Below are 21,171 nucleotides of genomic sequence, written 5' to 3' on the forward strand. Positions count from 1 at the left end.
GACTGGAACTAAAAGAAGTTGATCTGGAATTCAGAATATATTTTCACCTTAGTAAAGCAGCAGCACAGGCCACTGCACATGGAAGTCACAGTGCTTTGAGTTCTTTAAAAGCTGCTCCAAAAAATGACTCGTTGGGAGCAAGGGCCAGCGCATGTCTACATAGACCAAACACGCTAGGTAGAGCCAGGTGCTGCTAGCAGAATCCATCAACAGTCCCAGACAAGGCAAGTGATGAACCAGATCCAGAGTCTCCTCCAGGGAGTCCAGTCAGGAGCAAAAGGAGACCGGGCCAGAGACAAGGCTACAATGTATATCTGAGGGGTCTCTCCAGGAGATAAGCCATAGACAACATAGATCCAAAGTCCATTTGGGAAGCAGTGTCAGAGACAGGGCTGGAGGCAGGTAGAGCTACAACACAGCCCAGGCCTGGAGTGAAGGCCCTCCCTCTCCTGCCTGAGCTTAAATGGAGCTGCTGCACCCAGGGGCAGAGGGTGCCCATCCAGGGTGAGGCTGTTCAGGGCCATTAAGGCCTCTTAGTGCCCTCAGGGCCCTGACACTCGCATTGCCTCTTCTGCCGTGGTGTCAGCTCAGTGTCTATACAAATACAGTCTCCAGTGACACAGAACTGTGTACAGTAGCACAGGGCATGGCGTGAACAGAGGGAGGATCTCAAAGTACAAGAAGATGAACATACTCATAACCATAGGGTATGGTATAAACATGGGGCACACGAGGTGGCTCCAGAGCTCCAAGACTAGAGGGAAAGAGGAGATGGGAAACATTGCACTTAATTTTTCATGGCTGTGTTATAGATTGAGCCATTGACAGTGGACAGCATAAAGCATAATTTCTGCCCAAGCAGAGCAAGCATACTTTGGAGACTCAATTGGCACTAAATGGCATTTGGGAGAAATCCAATACTTGGCAGTTAAACAAATAAAAAACAATACATTTTGCAGCTGTGCATTTATGACTTCAGTATTATATTAACATCAGCCACCTGCTCTTTTCCAGCTCAGTTAACACATACAAGTCAGCTTTAGGCTGCCTCAAGTGTTAGACTTAAAAAATATATAATTTATGATTCACTTCGACTTTTTTCTGTTAACAGAAATGCCCCATTACAACCTCAACAATATGTTTGATCCATACAAACTTCTAAGACAGGATACTCAAAACCTGAGACTCAGAAAAGTTAAGGTCTATGTTTCTGCATTTTGGGTACTCCCATTTTTTTTTCTACTGGCCTAAAAAGAAAGTCTGGTTATGACACAGGTTGTGCTCTCAGGAATGACTTCAGATGATTTCAGACAGAGTCTGCTGTTTCTTGCCTTGCAGAAAATTCAGGATCTGGTCAACCCAACCCAAGTTAGCAATTGCAAAAATCAAGGGACCCGGTAGCAACACTTAATTTTGCAAATTTGGTGGCAGGATGTTTTCTGAGAGTCATTTATTTTCTGAAGTCACTCAACTATACCAAAGGGAATTTTAACCTTCATAATGAATGTTTTCTTCCAAGCTCCTCCTAATTAAATCAAATGGCTGTTAATACTTTGAGAAATCACATCTGCTGCTGGTTTAGAGATTCTAAGAGATTGTAGCCTCTCAGATACTCAGGATGCAAAATGCACAGATATTTTAAAGCTGAAACCAACCTTTTAGGTTGGAACTAAACTGCAATAGAGTTCATGGAGCACAGTTGTAATTCACTTTTCTTAACAAATGGTTCTCTGCAGTCCGAGAGGCTTCACGTGGAATACATCCTTTAATACATGTAATTTTGAACTTTTCTCTCCTGGTAAAGACTTTGTTCCAAGTAAGTTGCCCAGCAGGATTATTTTCTGCATCTTTTCTCTATACTCACTTCTTGGTCAACCTGAGGCTGTTCCTGGGGAGCTTACATCCTCAGAAATCTTATGCAAGCACTCTGAAAAAGATGTTTTTCCTTAAGAGTTCTTTTCTGACCAGATTTTTAAAAATAAGGACACTGTCTTCCTGTAGCCTCCAGTAAGGCCTTCAGCAATATGGCGTTTACCATTTGCCATGGCTCCTCAGGATGTGTTGTATTATCTCCAAGCATGAGATCCATCCAGCAAAATGCTCACAGATGCCAAAACACAGGAAAAGAAGGAAACTGCCTGAAGGGAACAAGATAAGGGGAAATGAAACTACTCTGATAGCAAGGTAGAGAGATAAGAAGAGAAAGCCAGGTAGTCTAGGAAATAAAAATGAAACACTGGGTTTGCAAGGTGAGCTGTTGTAGGAACTGGAAAGGCCAGCAACAGGTGACAGGTAGATTCTGCAAAGCAATCTGCAAACAGAGGCCTTGTGGCTAGTTCCATACAAATTAAAAATGAATTATTAGGGAATCATTCTCTGGTTGCTTTCAGCGGAAGTGTGTCCCTTGTTCCACCTTTCTACTCCTGCACTCAGTGACCCCCGGGTAGGGGACTGAGTTGGTAGCTCTTGTCTCTTTTTAATTGCAGCTGACAGCCACAATGCTATGGTTGATTGCAATGTCTTCATCTGGCAGGCATAGCAAAGCAAGCTCCTGTTCTTTCTGTAGTCTGTGAATGTTTATGAGAACCACAAAGGAGAAGAGCCTGGTGTTCTGGTGCAGGTTGTATTGCAATTGCTTTCCTAGGAATTTGAAATTGCTAGCATGCTGCCAAGCACATTGCCGTATCATAGCAGTCATAATTCTGCTACTGAACAACAGCACTACTAGCACCTTCCTTTCTTAAAAACAAATTGTAATTAACAATTCAGTGAGATGCAGTAATACTGTAGTAAAACGTAGAGGTGAGGCCTACGGGTTATGAAATAAAATGGAACTTTTCTCAAGAAAGAATAGCAATATTTACCCTCTCTCTAACACTGCTACTTTTTCTTTAGCTTGTTCACTGCCATAGAAATGACAGTACTACTTCAAAGATAACATTTGCTATTTTGATTTGGCAGTGGATCTAAATGTCAGGAATGGAAATGCAGACTTTCTCAAAGTTTGGGGATAGTAAATGTTTTACCCTGTTATGTGGGGAAGGAAAAAAAAGCCTGTGGAAAATTCATATCACAGTAAGAGGCAATATTCTTCCAGATCTAGGGGACGGTTGTATTACAGGCTTTGATTCCTGCTTCCTTCTCACAATACTGGAACTTGAACGCCTACAAGTAATATGTCTAATACCTATGTCCATACTTGGTTGCAAATGGCTCTCAAATTCCAACCATGCTTTCTTGCATCTGCAACTCCTGCAGTTGTAAGGTAACACAATCAGTTAACGTGGATTTTTAAAGATCATCCTTTAGTATCTGCAATTTTCTTCCTTCTAGGTCTAATCCCCTTCTGTCTCTAGCATAGGCAATTTTAGACAATTTTCCACACCTTGATTCATTATAGAAACTAAAGCTTACTTTACAGTAAATTAAACTGAACTTGCTTAGTGAAGTAGTGCTACAGAATATTCTAACATCAGAATGCTAGGGTAGGGCTGCTTAAAATTCAGGCAGATTCATGATAAACAATGTACTGTAGAAATGCAGTTTGGAAAGTTACAACTGTTTCTAAAGCTCCAAAAAGAATGACTGATACCCCACTAGAGTTTAATCATGCTACCTTAGGGATAACGTACAATAACATGTATTTAGTTATTATGAAGAAAATCTTTCCTTCTCAAGTACCCACCCTATGGCTAATAATCCTTATAAGATTGTCTTCTGTGTAAAATCCAGATTTTTTTCTCCAACTAAAGAGCCATAGCTATTTTATAAAAGAATCCATCCTACAGGGGATGGATGTCTGGATAACGGATTTGACTCTCTGAAATGTCAGAACTGAATAAAAACGCTAGAGAAGCTTACGGCATAGAATTATTGAACCATGAGAACACTATACTAGTGCACAGTAAACTACACAGAAGCAAACAACTTTTGATCAAGACCACTAGCAAGTATCTTTCCTATCAAAGGAAAGTAAGCTTAGATGGGTTGCTAGCATTTCAGCATTGGCATCAGCATGTGATACTGTGACCAGAAACTCATGTAGCTTTAGTAGCTGTTAAAAGCGGCAAATGAACAATGAAACTAACCCTGGTTCTGTTGCCTGTAAGTTGTTAAAAAGGAGTGCAAGAGATGCTCACTTGGGGAATATTCACCACTTAAGCCATGCACAATGGCATATCAGAGAAAGCAGTACATTTGACTTGCAGGTTTGTCCTCCACATGTGGTAGGGTGACATCTCGTACTGCAGCCTATTCAGAGTGGAGTAAAAGGCAAAAACTATACTCCTTTAGAGCGAGAGAGAAAAAACTGCAAAAGATTCTTGTATCCTTGCTCATCATGTCACACATGTAGAGGCTTAACAGACCCTTAGCATTCATAGATTTCTAAAAGGTTTCATTCAAATTACACAAGCAAAGACAAATGGATCTCCTGTCTGGATCTCTCGAGTATCTCTGAGGCATAAAGATGTGACCTGTTCCTTCTGAGATTTTAATCAAAATGCTTTGGAAATTTATCCTTTTCATTTCCCCACAGAAACAGGCCCATAAAATCTGGAACGAATGCCATGTGTTCACGGCAGCGTTCAGAGAACAAGGCATCTCACAGAGCTCTCCACTGATTTCTAGAGGAGGTTACCTGTTCCCCAATACAATATGTATGCCTAATGCATTACACACAAGGCACCAAAAATGCTGAGGTATATCAGCAGCCAAAAAAAGGAATAATAATAATAATAATATGCAAAATAACATATCATTTGGTTTAGATTGGGTGTCTGTACTTAATAACTTGTAATTTTCCTCTATTTGAGCCACATCAAACTAACCTCTCATAATACCCTACAACCTGACAACAAAGTGCTACAGCACTCACACAGTGACACCACTTTATGGAGCAGGAAAGGGGTGCAGAATCAGAGTCATTTCCTTTGGAACTGAAATGGTTTTATTTTTATTGAGTACATCGTATTCAAGGAGTCGTTGTTTTCCATCAACACCAACCGAAAAAGTGCCTGGCTGGCATCCCAGAGACAAATTGTCCTTGTTGGATACTTGAACTAGGCTAGACAAGCCACTGAATAATTCCATCCCTATCCTGCTGATCACAGATGTATTCAATAAAAGCCATATAAGAAATCTCAAAGAATTGTTGCTTTATATACTCACAATGGTCGGAGTGAAGGCAGCTGTATAAATTTTAACTGTTACTGGGGATAACAACCCAGAATGCAGGAGAGGCCTAGAAGGTAAGTACCCTGTTCTGGAGCTCAAAGCACATTTCCTGAAACAGAGAGATAAGGCTGGTTGAGAATGACCGGATGACCCCTCCCTCCTCCATTCACCAGATTTGCCCTGCTCCCTACAGTGCCACCCACTTGACATGAAACCTCTACTTCTGATACTCATCTCTACTCTCTGGCATACATAACTCCTCTTGCAAGCTCCATACTCCTCTTCAGCATGGTCTCCTTCTGTAACCTTTTAGCTTACTTGCTGGTACATGTTTCCCCTCCAGCCAATTTATCTTCCCTGGAATAAAATAGGAACTGTATGCTCATCTGTTCTAAAACTCAGGCCTAATTATGGACTTAATTACATGTCTGAATGACTTGCAATCATGTTAATTAATTGTTAATTCTTATTCCAAATAATCAGTTGGAACAGAACTGGGAAAAACCTAGTGCATGGCCTTTTATAGCAATTCATTTGCCTTGGTCTTTGAGATCAAAGGCATTGGTTTGATGATGTCATCTCTTGGTTTAAAATGACAAACTTAATGCTGTAATCAGCATCAACATGTACCAGCATTTCTTGCTTTTTTCCCTATTTTTCTACTGTTGTGTCGGCCTACTATTTATTAAATGAGTGTTCTGTTTCTGAACATTCTTGTTTCCTTTTGTATGTGCAAAAGATTTAGAAGATGCCTACCAAATTAATCTTGGGTTGTTTTGGAAAGTCATGTATACTGGGAAAAGTCCATATCCTTATAACAGAAAAGAGGGTTTTCTTCTGTGTTTGTACCCAGCTTAAGAACTTTTTCATTTAAAAAGAGCAAAAACCATTCATATAGAGGAAGTAACTATATTTCATATTAATATACTATGTAATGTAGTTATCCTGAGGAGCATTGTTTAATTTTTATATCCACTCTAAAAGCAGAATAAGGAAGTCCCAGTCTTATTGATGGTTGGGTGTGCTTGATCTAAAAACAGAATGCACTTCTAATTTATTATTTGCAGACATCTTACTCATTTTTGGTGGCAGTTATCTTTTTTCCACATGCCTCAGTAAATCACTTTGCAATCACCTGCTAAGCAGTCAACCCTTGGATTTCTGGGGTGAGACTGTATTTGCAGTTTGGAGTTTCCTGAGAACCTACTCTTACAGCTCAACAGTCATCTATAAACATTTAGCTTTGTGCCAGAAATTACTAGACAGGACTTTCCTCCTCTGATTCATGTTCCAAATCTCCAAATTATAGATAACAGGAGTTGATGCTGGATGCTGAAGACTGGATCAGATTTAATCAGAAGTGAAGATTAAAGTGTCTCTTTCCTGCTGTTGAACTTCAGTCCACTGCTATACATGACCTGAAATCTATCAGAAAGCTAATCAAACTAAGCCATTCTCCTGCAAGTCCTTCAATTCTCATTCTGAGGGTGGCTTGCAAGCTGACTTATGATCTGTGCACAAGGCACCTCTCTGCCAGGAACACACCAGTTCTAAGGGTTCTGTATGTACCTTTATCTTCAGGACATGCACAGCTAGTGGTGTTGTTAGAAACATGTCCCCAAGTCTAAGGAAAATATATTCTTTTTATATCATATATTACAGTGGGAGTACAAAAGCTGCTGTTGAAACCAAACATTCGATTAAAAAATTGTTGAAGTTAATTCTCTAGTAAAAGAAGAAACAGCAAGCCGAAAACTAATCACAGTTTCTCTCCATGCTTACTCAGTGATGAGAGTCAGTCATGTACATGCAACCCTCAGGGTTATTTTAGATACACTCAGGTATCCCACCTGGCCTCCAGCTGCCAGAAGGGCAGCTATTGTCCCCTCCTGTTTTGGCCTGTGGGTTTTTTTTTTGTTTAGTTTTCTTTTCTTTTTTTTTTTTTTAACCAGGTCTAAGGAGGCACCACAGCTAGAGACAAATAAAACAATCACAAAAAGCAACTTGAGGAGAAAAATAATTAAAACAGCATAAGAAAATTACAAACCATGCTAGCTTCAGTAATGGTGTATTTTACACATCTCAGTAAACTGCTTCTAACAGTGATTTGGCAACAGTTACAGATACGTTGCTCTAAACTCTAAGACACAATATGTGTTTTAAATTAATGAGTCCTGCTTTAGTGAATCTTGGAGAATTAAAACAATTTGCAAACAGACAAAGGAGTTCTTTTGAAGGTGTGACAAATCCTGCTGGATTACAAGGGGTAATGAACAGCTTACAAATGAGCAAATTAAGTAATCTTAATTAAATAATCATTCTGGCTTCACAGGCTTTAAGAGAAGTTATTTCAAAAGAAGCCATTCAAGGAATTTTTTGAGATAGGCAAATGAACTGGTATTCACAGATTTTTACCCAAAGTCTCTGCTTTTGTCCTTTTGCAGAATCCATGAAGACAGACACCAACCAGTTGCTGACACAGGGCTGGTAAGCCTAGAGACAGGCCACAGAGAAGCAGAATTAGCAGGTATTAGTCTAAGTCAGTGGATAGGTGAGAGGGAAGATGAACCATCCACTGAGAATGGATGACAACCCAGCTTACAGGCAAGGAGGCAACAGAGCCTTATTTTTTTTCTTTTCCTTTTTCCTTAAGCACATGATTCAGGAATTTCAAGAGTTGCTTCGAACACACAAGATTAAAGTGCCTCCAGCACACCAATGTCGGAATAAGGTCTTCTCCAGAAATACCCAGTCTTCATAATTATGATGGCTGAACTGGAGAAACTGTTATCTTAAATGTATTGAGATACTGTTGAAATCATCACAAGTGAAATGTAAATCTAATTATCTGGTAAAATTTCTCTCACCTTTAAAACATAGAGTCTTTCTAATGTTCTAAGGTGGATGGTTGCTTCAGGCCTCTGTTGTACCATGACTTCTGTCTTGTCTTCTCATAGTTTGCTTGAAGATGATGTGATGGAGTGCCAGGAGACCTGAGACGCATAAACACAGTATGCCAAGTGCTTCACTCACTGACATTTCACAGTGTCACTAGAAGCAGAAGGCAGTTTAAGATTTAGTTGGAGTCAACACCTTTGTGAACACACCCATAGCATTTTCATTTCATGACTCTTTCATTCCCTTTACATATAAGCAAAAAAACAGTTACTGAGGAAAGAATATTTAAAAAATCTGAAAAATTTTTACTCTTTCCTACATGTTTTTCTAAAGTAATCTTTTAGTCCTCATAGATTTCAACAAAAGTTGAAGTTTCATTTCAAGTAAATCCAAATGTGATTTCTTTGTATATGAAATCATTTTTTAATTAGTCTTTTAAAACTTACAGGAGCCTTTAAAAAAATCTTTTTGCTTAATGATTTCAGAGATAACAAATTTTTAGCAATTCATGATGAGGTGAGCCAAGGCTTTCTGGGTTTCCTAGAAAAACTAACTAAGCATTGCCAGATAAGAAATTCCTCAAATGATTTAAATGACAAACACATATATGACCTCTTATTTTAATAAGCAGTGGTTAGTATTAAAATAATCTTTCTTTAGACATAATTTATATTTTTATATAAATTTACATCTAAATCAAACTTCTTCAAATGTACTTTTTTGAAAAACCCATAGCAATTCTAAAGAAAACAGTTTCTTTAACTATAGATATGTCAAAAGTTTTGCAAAGATGCCAGCATATTTATAAAATAAGGCAGTTATTGATAAATTAGGCCACTAATTCTTTCAGTACATGAAAAACTATGTTTAAATTAAAAAAAAAAAAAGGAGAAAAAGAAAATAGGAGGTTCTTCTCACCTTGTTGCAAGCCTAGAAAAAGGACATCTTCATATTTCTTACCACGGACAGGATGGGGATCTACTCCATAAAACATTTCAAGGGGGTGCATACCTTGAGCAAACACTTTTTAGAATTACATTCTATAATTGCTTGATCTGCTGTTCACACATAAAACTCCTGTCAAGCATTCTAGATAACCACAACAATAATAGCAAAGCACATGCAAATATTTCTGTTCAATATCATAAAGCACTTCAGAAGAACCCCTTAAAAACTCCAGAGTCAGAAAAATATATTCAAGTCTGCAAACAGAACTTGTGGTTGATATGAAAAAGAATTTCCTCTCATAGATGCTTCTTTTGCTTGTCACTTAATAAGGAAAAGTAAAAATTTCCCGTGTTCATTTAATCTGAAAAATAAAAAAAGGAATTAAGAAAAAAAAATTTAGATATGTAAGAATCTAGATGATTTTTTACCACTAATTTCTGTGCAGAGTTATTGTCCTCCTGTTCTAATTGCTCTTGCTTTTTGTCATTAGTTAGACAAACTATCTCAGTGGAGTAAGCATTAACCACTATAACTATTCAGTAGCTTTTAAAAAGCTGGTATTTGCTGAGGTGTTGATGCCTGTCTAGTCAATTCTGAAGTCAAAAGTAAATTGATAGTTATCTTCTGCAATTAGTGATTTGAATATAAACAGTACAACAGGCACCACTGTTGTCAGATACAATACACACATACAAGCAGGCAATCACCAAATTAAACAGTTTAAAAATTAAATAGATCTCAAGTTTAAAATAGGCTGGAAAAAATGATGGCTAAGCCTATGCCCAAATCAGTCCTAGTACCGTAAGATTTCTAGGATATCCTTTTCTGGATTCATAGGTTTTTCAGCACTCTTAATAGGATCATCTGTAACAGCTGCGGGTTTTGGTTGGTTAGTTGATTGTCTTTTTTTTTTTTTTTTTTTTTTTAATACAAAAAGAAATATTTAAAACATCACACAAGAATGGAAGATTCATTCCCGAAAGGATTTATACGTCAGACCAAAATATTGTAATCTGTATAAGGGAAATCTGCCTTCAAACACAAAGATTGCTTCATAGGTTCTTCAGGGTATATCTCTTAGCCAAGCATATCTGCTTCTAGCTATCATTTCAATTGTCTCACCAATTGTGTTTGAGCAACAGATGCCATATTGCAATTATTTTCTTCAAATGTAATCAGGGCAGGTTTTGCTTAGGCCTCCTCAATGCTACACATGTACATATACATTCACACGCATACACTGAAGTAGAAATGCTGAAGCCTAGGCAGGGAGATTCAGAAATCTCTCTCTACTCATCCTGCAGCCCAAGCCTGGGAGGTTTTGACAGATATGTTTTGGCAGGATACGGCAGGATATCTGGCTCTCTTTGCCAGTCCATCTCAGCTGCTGCACATAGAGATATACATGTTGCACACATGCACACACACAATGTATATGCACGTGCTTTAAAAAGAGGTCTAAGAAGTAGATTTCCCTTGTTTAAATTTGTTACAGAATATTAAAATTCTGAAGTTATTTTTCCTTCAGAATTTAGTAAAGATCAGTATCTGTAATTTAATAGGTGGTCAGAGACCATCTGTTTATACTTAGTTGTGCTCACTCATTGCTTCAAAAAAACAGGCAAATCTTGATTATTAATAAAATAGAGATCTTGTGCTATATGAAGAAAGATAATCAAGTATAGGTGAAAAAGACAGCTTTCTTTTGACTTACTTTCACCTGCTTTTCCATACACAGTATGAATTGTCTTTCAAAACAAAGGACGTCTTCCTGCCATTGCCCAAATATATTCTTTGACCAAAACATTTCTCTCTCTCTCTAGGCTCAGGGGAAGATTTCACCTAAGATTTCACAAACCTAAGCTGTGTGAATATTATCTAAGACACTCTTGCTACATCAACTTAGTTTCATAAATTTGTAGCAGCACCAATGCTATTAATAAAAATAAAATTGCTAATCTCCAGGTACAGGGCAAGTATTGACTTTCAAAAGCAATATTCTTTCCTTCTAATACAACCAAGTTTGTCACTGACTAATGATCAATGCAGTAATTATACCAACATACACTTGAGAAAAACTGTCTTGTTCAAAAACATAAGTATTAGCATGGCAGTAGTTCTGTCCCAGCAAAACTACCAACTCTTTACATTCAACTTACAGCCACTGAAACTAGCCATTTTGTGGCTAAAAGCATTGGAATGGAACTATTAACAAAGATCTTGTGCAAACGGGCCAATAATCATATTCCTCCTCCTTTATTAGTATTAGTCATTTCTATAAGAGGGCCTAGGCTCTCTGTTTGTGGCCTTCAACCACAGCTGTCAGTGTGGTTGAAACTATTAGATACCATAAAAATACATAAGGAAAGCAGCCAATGAGGTGGCTTGGAGCACTGTTTAGGGGGATTTGGCTTATCCCCAGATTTCTGCTCAGCTCCAGGCTGGGAGTCATGCAGAATCATTAGCCCTTGTTATAAGTTTGAGCACTTGAAGACTGGCTAGATTAGGTTCAAAATAAGAATGGATAGAGAAAGCACTCCTAATATGTCTGAAAAAGCTGTAACACTTCTTTATTTGTCTATAGGGAAATGCAAGATGCTATTGCATCTGATAAAGTCCTATAAGCATGACCACTTAATTTGTAAATTGACTCCAAGAGACGTCCATAGACAAGTTGTCTCTATAGTCTTAGTAAAAAAAAAAAAGTAGTGTGGAAGTTATTATTTTCATCTGAATCCCTGTATTGCTTCTACTACTAAGTGAAGTGAAAGTTTTCTAGAATCCTTGTCAAAATGAGCAAATGAGTAAGCTATGTACTACACATCACGTGACTGGAAATTTAAACTATAAACTAGAAGTCTTAAGAGTGTGAGAAGAGTTTCAGAAGAGGGTGTAAGCTTGATCAAGCTGGGGACCCATTCTAGTTCTTGTATTTCATACAAGGCAGAGGAAACAGTGATGCTTTTTGCTGAGACCTACGGAAGCTCACAGCATGCTGCTAATGGGCACTGGGACATGACACAGCAACTGAGTGCCCGCACAGACAAAGAGCCTCCATGTGTATTTGTGCGTACAATCTGTTTGGCAGGAAAGATATTCAAAGTGCACCAAGGCTGCAGAATGAAACATAATTACACATATTTTAAGATAGACACCTGAAACAGGAATTGGGTGATGACTAGGTCATCAGAGAGTATTCCATAAGGTTCTATTGCTTGGATCCCTGCAAAGTGAACAGCAAGCTGTAATGAATGTTACTTTGATAATGCAAAAATCATGAAATTACAGAAGAGAGAATATTTACTGCACTAATAATTCATTGCATTTTGTATACAACAGTGAACAGAAATAAAAATGTTCACAGCTGCCTTTTCTTGATATCTAGCTCTAGGACACATGAGAGGAACTCTTTAAGGTATAAAATACAAAGAATCTTCTCTTAATATCTAGTCTTTAAGGAGATAAACAATGGTATTTATTGACATAGCATGAATCATCTTCCTTAGTACAGGTAATGAAGAAACAGAAAAGTCTGTCATTTTCCAACCAGTCTTTTCTGCTAATGACGTAAATGTTTAGTTTGCCAGGTAGGACCATTATTGTGGAAAGAGGGAAGAACAATATGGTTATTGTATCTGAATAATTATCCACCATGATACCGTCACATCAAAGCAAAACTGATGTCAAAGGGGAGAAGTCTAAACGAAATTCAAGCAAACAGTGATGGCTTTTCATGGTCATGGGTTAGGCAGATTTTGAAAGTGATCAGGCAAAGCAGCCAACCAAGCCTGCAGTAATTGTACCCTGGGTTAATTAACATATGGGTATTCTCCCAAATCTTAAGTTTTTGTGTTTCTTGGAACACTTACTGGTGAGCGTGTTTCTACAAATCTCCAGCAGGCTATCCTGGACATCCTCCTGCTTTACTCAAGCATGATTACAAAGACAGAAATCACAAGAGCTTATGTTTATGGCTTCCTATTAACTAAGGAATTATTCTGAAAGAAACTTTCAACTAAAGTGCTGATCCATTTTTTCCTGTTTAATCTATCACAAATGTAATTAGTATAGTGACATAGAAGAACTTGCTCTCTATGCCTTCAACATATTAGGGGCAAACAGAATACAATATCCAGTTCTGAAAGAAATGCCATATGATAACCATGGTCTCTGTCTGATCCTAATTCCAACAGATCAAGCAAGTTAGTATTTACTGTTCCTTCTTTATTCATGTCAGATGCTTCCTGTACACTTCAAAAACAAACACTGAACCATAAAGCTATAGTTTAAATTCAAGTAAAATACCTATACAATTAAATAACTTGCTGCCTGTATTTATAAAAAACTTAAGTTGACAGAATGTCAGAAAATTAAGCTGCTCAGACTGCCCTCTGCTGGCCTTCCTATATTTCAGTTTTCCCTTTAAAGAAATTCTTTCCTTGACTGAAATGATAGAAAAAAGTACCAGCATCAAGGATTACACCAAGCAAATCCATCAGTGAGAAGCAAGTCAGTGCCTTCATTCCTGTTTTTGAAGAACGATTCATTGAACTGCTCTATGTGCAGATATGAATGGTTATTAGCCGATTAATGTATTTTCTTGGAAACTAATTTGCATAAATATGGTTGTATTTCTAACTGATAACTTACAAAATAATACAAAACAAAAAAAGGTCAATCTTCACACTTTCCTGTAGAACAGTGCTCTGCACACTAGTATTTCATTCTTTCATGCTACCTTATTATAGTCATAAATAGAATTAGTAGAGAGACATGGAAGATATTTCTCTGCTGTGCCTAGCACCCTTCACTGCTGCTGCAAGAACAATGCTCATCTTCATTACAATCTTAAGATCATTTTCATGCTTGTCTTAGATACCTAGATATTGCTCCTGCAGAAAGGAGTGTGGCACATTTTTGCAATGTTTGCTAACACTTCAAATGACAAACTCTCAAAGGATTTGGCCCTGCCTCTTAAAACCAATAGAGAAACCAACTCTGTCATGTGGCTGAATTAAAAAAGAAAAAATTATTTATAAATTAGAAGTTTCTACAACTTAACTTTAAAAACTTAATTCGAAGACTAAGAGTGAAGAATGAGAATGTTTAAACTGCTCAGGACAAGTTATCAAAAAATTTGTCTCATTTTATTGGACTGTCATTTAGTTAATACTTGGAAACTTTATGGATAATGAACCACCATCATGATAATGAACATACAAACAAGGGTATACACTGAACAACCTTATTTTTTCCATTTTTATGCAAATACTTACACAATGTTATGTGACTATTCACATTATAGTCAATACTTTAAATAAAAAAGGAAATGCAAACAGCAGCCTACAAATAGGTATTGGAGAAAAGGAAATTGTATGTGCTAGGATACTTCTTGATTGATACTTCATTGCTTATTACCAACCTTAAGAATTCAGGAAATCAATAGCTACTTATTTCTGATATGCGGTACACAATGGTACCAGATAAGCATCTCTCCTGAACCAGAAAACTTAGAAAAATATTAAGATCAGGTGGATGGCTAGATGACTAGTAAAATTTTATTAGCTGTATGGCATGTCATGAAAAGAAGTAAATGAGGATTTTACTTCAAATCCTTGAAAAATCCTTCCCTGATTTCAAAAACTAAATACCATGAATCAGAGCAGTTAAAGCAAGTCAACCATGAATAGGAGGCAGAAAACCAGTCCTTCCACCCTTCCACCAAATGGAAACGGTACAGAAATTACAATCTCATAACAGCAAAAGCAATCACCAGCATACACTCAGATAAAAACAAGTAAATAAAGAGAATATTTATGCGGCCTGATCCTCTGAATGACAATTGCTTGCTGTGCTATGCTACTGGGAGTCACTCCCATACAATTAGGTCTATTCAAATTCCTCATGCGGTCTGAGTCCTAATATTTCCCTCTTAAAAAATAGAACCTATCTTGCCGTAACATTCAATGTCAATTTACAATCCTGCATTCAAATGATACAGGATCCTTCAGCTGTGTAAGACAGAAGAGTACTGTATTAGTCTGCAAATGACACCAACACTACTACATGTTTCAAAGAACACTTGCTCTTGATCCAGCACTACCACAACAAACAGCTTTGTGGCTTAAAGAAAGGGGTGGCCTGGTTGAATACCAAGAGTGAGCCTGTCTCTCATGCCAGGCCGTCTCTTTTTGTAGCTTATGCAGCTGTAAGAACTGCACAAAAACCTTTGGTCTGAAAACAGACCAAAAAGGGTTTTGAACATACAGACATTGCATTCCTTATAAAAGTCAATGATGTGCATTTCTTTGATTTCTTAAGACGATACTTTTACATTTTAGGGAGGTGGTGGCGGGGAATCTCATTACCAACATTGCAGGCCCAAGAAACTTAGTTAAAAACAAAGAGAAAAAAGAGTGAAGTCAGAAAATTATTGTGGAGCTACTGTTCAATAACCTATACACCCTGTAGTGTTGTATGATCTGTTTGTTTATGGACAAGTGTTTGGCAAGAGGACTGCTTGTAACATGGTTTCCTTCTGCTGTAAGACTTTATTGGGATACTTTTCAACTCTTCAGCCACTACAGCTTTTAACTGTCTGCGCTGTCATGTTTGCCACATTTCTTAACTGGGTCTTTCCCTATGCAAAGTGATTAGTCCCATGCTACAGCTTTTCATATCCTTGAAGTTTAGTGAGTGCAGTGGTTGTGAAAGATACTAAATTGTCTATCTGAGACCAAACTTCTTCATAAACGTCTACAGCCTATGTGATAGGAATGAAGCTTACAAACGGCTGCTCCTGCTCTTGCCTATTTTTGATTAGCAATTCAAGTAGTTTATTTTTCTTACTCTGACTAACCCATATCTGATATTGCCACGATAATCTAAGTGGCACAGAAAGTGGCTTGCAAAATCACCAACCAATCAATCCAGTTGGCACGGGTCATTGTGCAACCATTACATACTATGCTTTGTTTCTGCTGCTTTCAAAGAAGTTACAGTAAAGCACAACACTTTCGGTGGATTTAGGGAGGAAAAAGGTGCTTGCTATGACCTGATGTAATCCAGGACAAAAATTCAGTGGAAAAAATGACTATTAGGTGATCAATCCTCATCCTGTTTCTTTATTTTCCTTCATTTCTGGCATAAATTATTGCATGAGAAAACACACGTCAAACAATACACTTACTTCCAATGATTCAGAATTACAGTTTCCCCTAACTCACTCTGCAATCACATATACTTTAATGCAATCAAACACTGCAACTTCCTATACAATACCACTGTACATAAATAAAAGCATAGGTTCAGATATTGTTTCTTGGATTATCATTATTTGTCACATTTTTGCCTTCCTGCTCAACCGCCAAATTCTGTTGCATTCAACTGGATTAATCATTAGTTGAAACAAAAGAGAGCGTCTGTTCTATTTTGTATGCACATAGATGAACATGTGGACAAAGCACCAGGTGAAAATAGCACTGTCCATTCACTTCACAGGAGTGGGGTTGTTTCAGGGATTACAGGTAAGGAGATTAATTGCAGAGGTTTTATTTCATAAGGAATATACTGCAGGAAAAAAGTTCTAATGAAGAAGTCACGGATTCTGACAGCATAATTCAGGATTTAAGCGTGACACATGCAGTTCACGACTTGCCAGTGATCACCAGGTCTATCTGAAACAAACAGCTACCCTTTATTTTTTTCTAACTACGCCTCTTTCAAAGGAAAATTTATATGAAGAAAGCAGTTTTCCCCAAACAAATCCTACACACAGATATTGCCAGCAGACATTAGCACACTCTTCAAATTTTTATTTTCAGTTTTTTAATTCTTCAAGAAATTAGATGCTTTCATGTACCTCTTGCTTAGGTACGTCAAAAAGATGCTGACAGTGGACATTTTAAGGAACAAAACATGAAAAGTTATATTTTTCATTTGTGAAATTTTTACTTTCAGGCAAATTTGCTACAAATGTAACCACTATAACAATTTTTTATGGTTTGCCTTTTGAGCCATTTTATCCATTGCCCCCATCTCAAAATCCCAAAGGTCTCCAAGAATACATTAATTGTTTTATTTTAATCTGTATGAGCAACTATTTCTTGTCTCATTTCTGCTAAAGTAGTAGATGTTGCTGAATAGTACAATTAATCTGTATTAAGGGGAGGTATTTGGGAGCTGACTGATGTCACAATGTTTCTGAATTTCACAGAGGTCCTTCAAAGGCTGACTGATAAATCAGATATGTCTAACTGTCTTTCTATCAAGTGACAACCAGTTTGCAAACAGGCAGGTGTAAAGAAATTGAATTTAAAAATTTGTATGTTTATTTAACCTGGAGAAAAAGTTGCATTATCTTCATCTATTTGCATAGAATAGGGAAGGTAGAATGGATGTATTAACACTCACATGAATGAGACATCATGATAAATATTCTATACTTATATACAATAGCGCTTTCCAGTGGCTTCCAAAAGAAATCTGTAAAATATACTGACTTGCACTATATATTAAAAATTTGCATATAAAAACATTCATGCAGCCCTTTACTGTGGCCAACTAAACAGCAGAATGCTGGGGAGCGCACAGCAACACTAGAGAGCACCAAGAACAGAAAATGAAGAACAGTGTATCGGATTTTAAATTACACTGGGAATTTTGATGGGCAGAGTAGATTCAGCTATAAAAACAATAAGTACTTGTTGTGTTATATTATTAAGGACAACATATATATATTTTTTTCCTTTCAGAGTAGTCTGAAATTGCTTGACAACTTTGGAAAAATTCATGGTTGACCATCTAAAACTGTAAATTAATCTTATGCAACCAACTTTGAATACAATTTATCAGTGAAGTTCTGTAAATACAGAAATGGTATGTCAGTAATTGCACAGTAAAACAAATTCCATAATCAAAAGTTTCTTCTCTCCCTACTGTTAGATTAATGTTTTATTGAAACTTATGATATCAGAACAAGCCAAAATACTCTTAACTCAGTATTAACTGCAGATTTAGTCTTGCAATTAGAATTTTAATTATGGCAGTAGCCATAAAGAAATAAAGTCCTCTGAATCTTAAAATAATAATAATAGCAACACAAAACAGAATAACATAAACTGCCAGAATTCTACTGGCAATTTATATTCTCACTAGGTCCTATAAATGCAGTTATTTCCTTACAAGCACACACAATGCATGGTTCCGCATGTATACGTAGGAACAAAATCACCATTTCTGTTCATTTGAATTTCAGGCTGCTGCACATAAGCCTCCAATGGAGTTACAATTGAATATGCAACTGACGATGAAACACTTGGTACTTACATTTTTATTTTATCCATTCAAAGAACAGCTTTATTCAGCAAATATTCAGTATGCAAATTTGACCTTTCATACTGGAACCTCTGTGAGGTTAAGAGATCAAAGCTAGTACTCTCTGCATAATTAACTTCAGTTTTAAGTTATACAAAATATACCTCAGAGCACCTGAAAAAAAGAAACATTTTTTTAATGCTTTGTGGCATTGAGAGAGAGATTTGAGTTGGGGCAACTTCTAAATTTGGAGACAATTACTTTTTCTTTAAATTAATTAGAATACCTCTATTATTAGTTGTTACACAATAAATTCGTTTTTCACTAAATTTTGGTTCTATCAAACACTGATATCAATGAGGCTGATATTTCATCCTCTATGGAGAATATATTTATTCAGGCAAGTTTATTCTCCTCTCTGCCTTCTACAGGGTATTAGATTAAGCAGCAATCTTAAAACATTGGGAAAAAAAGATGTGTCTGCAGTTTAAACTTGTTTTAATGAGATCTAATTTTATGAATGCAGCTGTAGATTGTCAGATACTTGTCAATATTTTGAGACATTGCATCTTTATCTAGGATCTCATATAGCCTTTGTCAGAATTTCCTGCCATTTCTTTCCCCCATTTATCTCCACAGCAATCTTATTCTCCTCACTACAGCTCACAGAAAAGCATAAATATAGAACAGTCAAGTCTGATGTAACTAAAACCAGACCAAAACTTATTTTGGTTTCTAACTTCTTTGTTCTTACGTAGAAACCTTTGAAATCTCTATCAAAATCTCAGTATTATTTCAATCTAATTCAGATGGTACAACATGCCAGAAAAGTATTTTGTAAGTTGAAAAACATCCTGCTCTAGCAGTGTAGTTTACCTACTCAGTGATCTCAATATTGACCACAACTCATAGCAGGATTTTACTCAGTTATGATACTTGCATTCCTTACTGTAAAAGCTGTGCTTAAATAAAGCATCTCATTGCCTTTTACATTTCATAAAGTGTTCTTAAACTTCCCCTTACAGAGGAGATTGACTATTCTATTCAAACATTATGTGCCATGAGTACTAAACATTTAAAGAACTATAACACGTTAACCTTATAAGTCTTTTAGTTTCACAATATAAAATCCAAGAACTGGAAATGACCAAAAAGATGAAAATTAACAGTTTTTCAGGTTATTTCAAATAAATTAAGTATTTAAACTGTCCATCTGACACTAATTTCCCTCTATACATACTTGAGGTTGTTCTTCTGTAACAGAATTCTAAATGTTGTCAAAACAGGAAGCAATCTTCACCGAGTTTAACACAAAGCAAGTCGTATCGGATTCTCTATGTTGGCTTTTAAGGTCTCCAGAAACTTTGAAGCCAGTTCATCATCTACCACCCGACCATCACTTGACAGAGTCACTGTCATGAGCTGATGCTGCTTAAGTTTCTCATTTCCTTCTTCATCTTCCACAATCTTGAGCTCTGGTCTTGCTCGGCCCACAGCTAGGATGCAGGCCTGCGGAGGGTTTATGACTGCAGTGAAGTCACTGACGCCAAACATGCCCAGATTGGAGATACTAAACAGAAAAGAAAAGCACTAGTAATATCAAAAATTATGTCCCTACAAGAAAAAATAATCTATATTCAGTGACTACTATGGGCTAATTTCTGTCCCAAGGCCAGCCCTGTTAACTATAATAGACCCGAACTGGGTCTAATTTGGACACATTCAGACTCGTGTTTGGGATTTTTTAATTGCAACTAATCCACCTTTTTATACATCTTAGTTGTTTATAGGACTATACTCTTGCATTGCAGCATAAGAGCCACAGGCAGCTGCAGCAATTCTGCTACTTTGGAATAAGTAGTAACAGCCACAGTGTCCCTTAAGCAGATAAATACTGCCTTCCCAAGGAGGCACTGGATACATTGCAAGTTACTAGGAAGCTACACAGAACATCTCATATGCAATTTCTGTCATTGGAGTTCTTACCACAGATAAAAAGAAAAAAACAAACAAAAAAGCCCCTCCACTGCTGCAAGTTTTCGTGATCTTTTTCTGCTGAAAGGCTTGTGATAGAGAGATTCTTTTGACCATTTCTCCAGCATGAGACAACCACATACTCCAGAGAGCAGAAGCTTGGGCACACTTCTGTATGTTATAGCAGTATTTGTGCAGAAGATAGTTATTTCTAGTATTACTCTCCACACAAATTATCCATTACAGAAGATAGGAATATTAATGATAAGCTTTCAGAATTAGGTTCAAAAATTTCACAAAAAGTGAACAAAGCTAAAATTTGCATAACTAAAATGTTGCTTGATGCTACTGTTTGTCAAACATACTACATTAAGTTAGAAACTTAAAACTGTAAAAAGTGAGCTGAATAACTGCAACTGTGTCACTACATTCATGCTAATGTTTAATAAAAGCCATTTAATTCTTATTGCTGAGTTCACTAGCTCTTTTTGCTCAGTTCATTTTATAGAAAAAAATATTTACTAAACACATACTATTTAAAATTTATCCATACAGGTTTTACCATTTCACTTAAAAATAAACAAACTATGAGAATTAACACCGCAACTTTGTTGTAGCTTTTTCCCCCTCTAGAGACATTCTTCTGAAGAGGGGATTAAAGACAAACTGAACATCATGATATGCTGTTATATGTCTTTGCCAAACAATTCCTTTTTAAATTTTTTTAAAACTTTTTCAGTGAACTTTCATAACTACAGAATACAATAAAAACAGGTTCTTCTGCAATTGGGAAGAATTAGGTGCAAAAATAAAAGCCAGAACAGTCTCTGTATAAAATATTTGAATTTCACAGCAGGCTCT

At 36.8% G+C, this 21,171-nt stretch overlaps 1 protein-coding gene and 1 long non-coding RNA gene across 9 annotated transcripts in view; both read right to left on the bottom strand.

Moving 5' to 3' along the window:
- Positions 1–1,309: 1,309 nt before the first annotated feature.
- LOC112977254 lies at positions 1,310–8,607 on the bottom strand. Its single transcript, XR_003257399.1, has 4 exons — positions 8,043–8,607; positions 7,591–7,668; positions 5,170–5,284; positions 1,310–2,138 (listed from the first exon to the last, which is right to left on the bottom strand). It is a non-coding gene; the product is annotated as an uncharacterized LOC112977254 (long non-coding RNA).
- Positions 8,608–16,125: 7,518 nt separating this feature from the next.
- Positions 16,126–21,171, bottom strand: part of PDHX (pyruvate dehydrogenase complex component X) — a 67,313-nt gene continuing 62,267 nt past the window's right edge. For 7 of the 8 annotated variants that reach the window (XM_026089319.1, XM_026089316.1, XM_026089315.1 and 4 more), the window contains one exon: positions 16,126–19,906. In XM_026089319.1, coding sequence (XP_025945104.1) covers positions 19,642–19,906 — 265 coding nt within the window. In that variant the 3' untranslated portion in view covers positions 16,126–19,641. The remainder of the gene's footprint in view (positions 19,907–21,171) is intronic. The other variant, XR_003257380.1, reaches the window with a different exon arrangement.

Source organism: Apteryx rowi, unplaced genomic scaffold (assembly GCF_003343035.1).
Source record: "Apteryx rowi isolate R43461 unplaced genomic scaffold, aptRow1 scaffold_81, whole genome shotgun sequence".
NCBI classification, from domain to species: domain Eukaryota; kingdom Metazoa; phylum Chordata; class Aves; order Apterygiformes; family Apterygidae; genus Apteryx; species Apteryx rowi.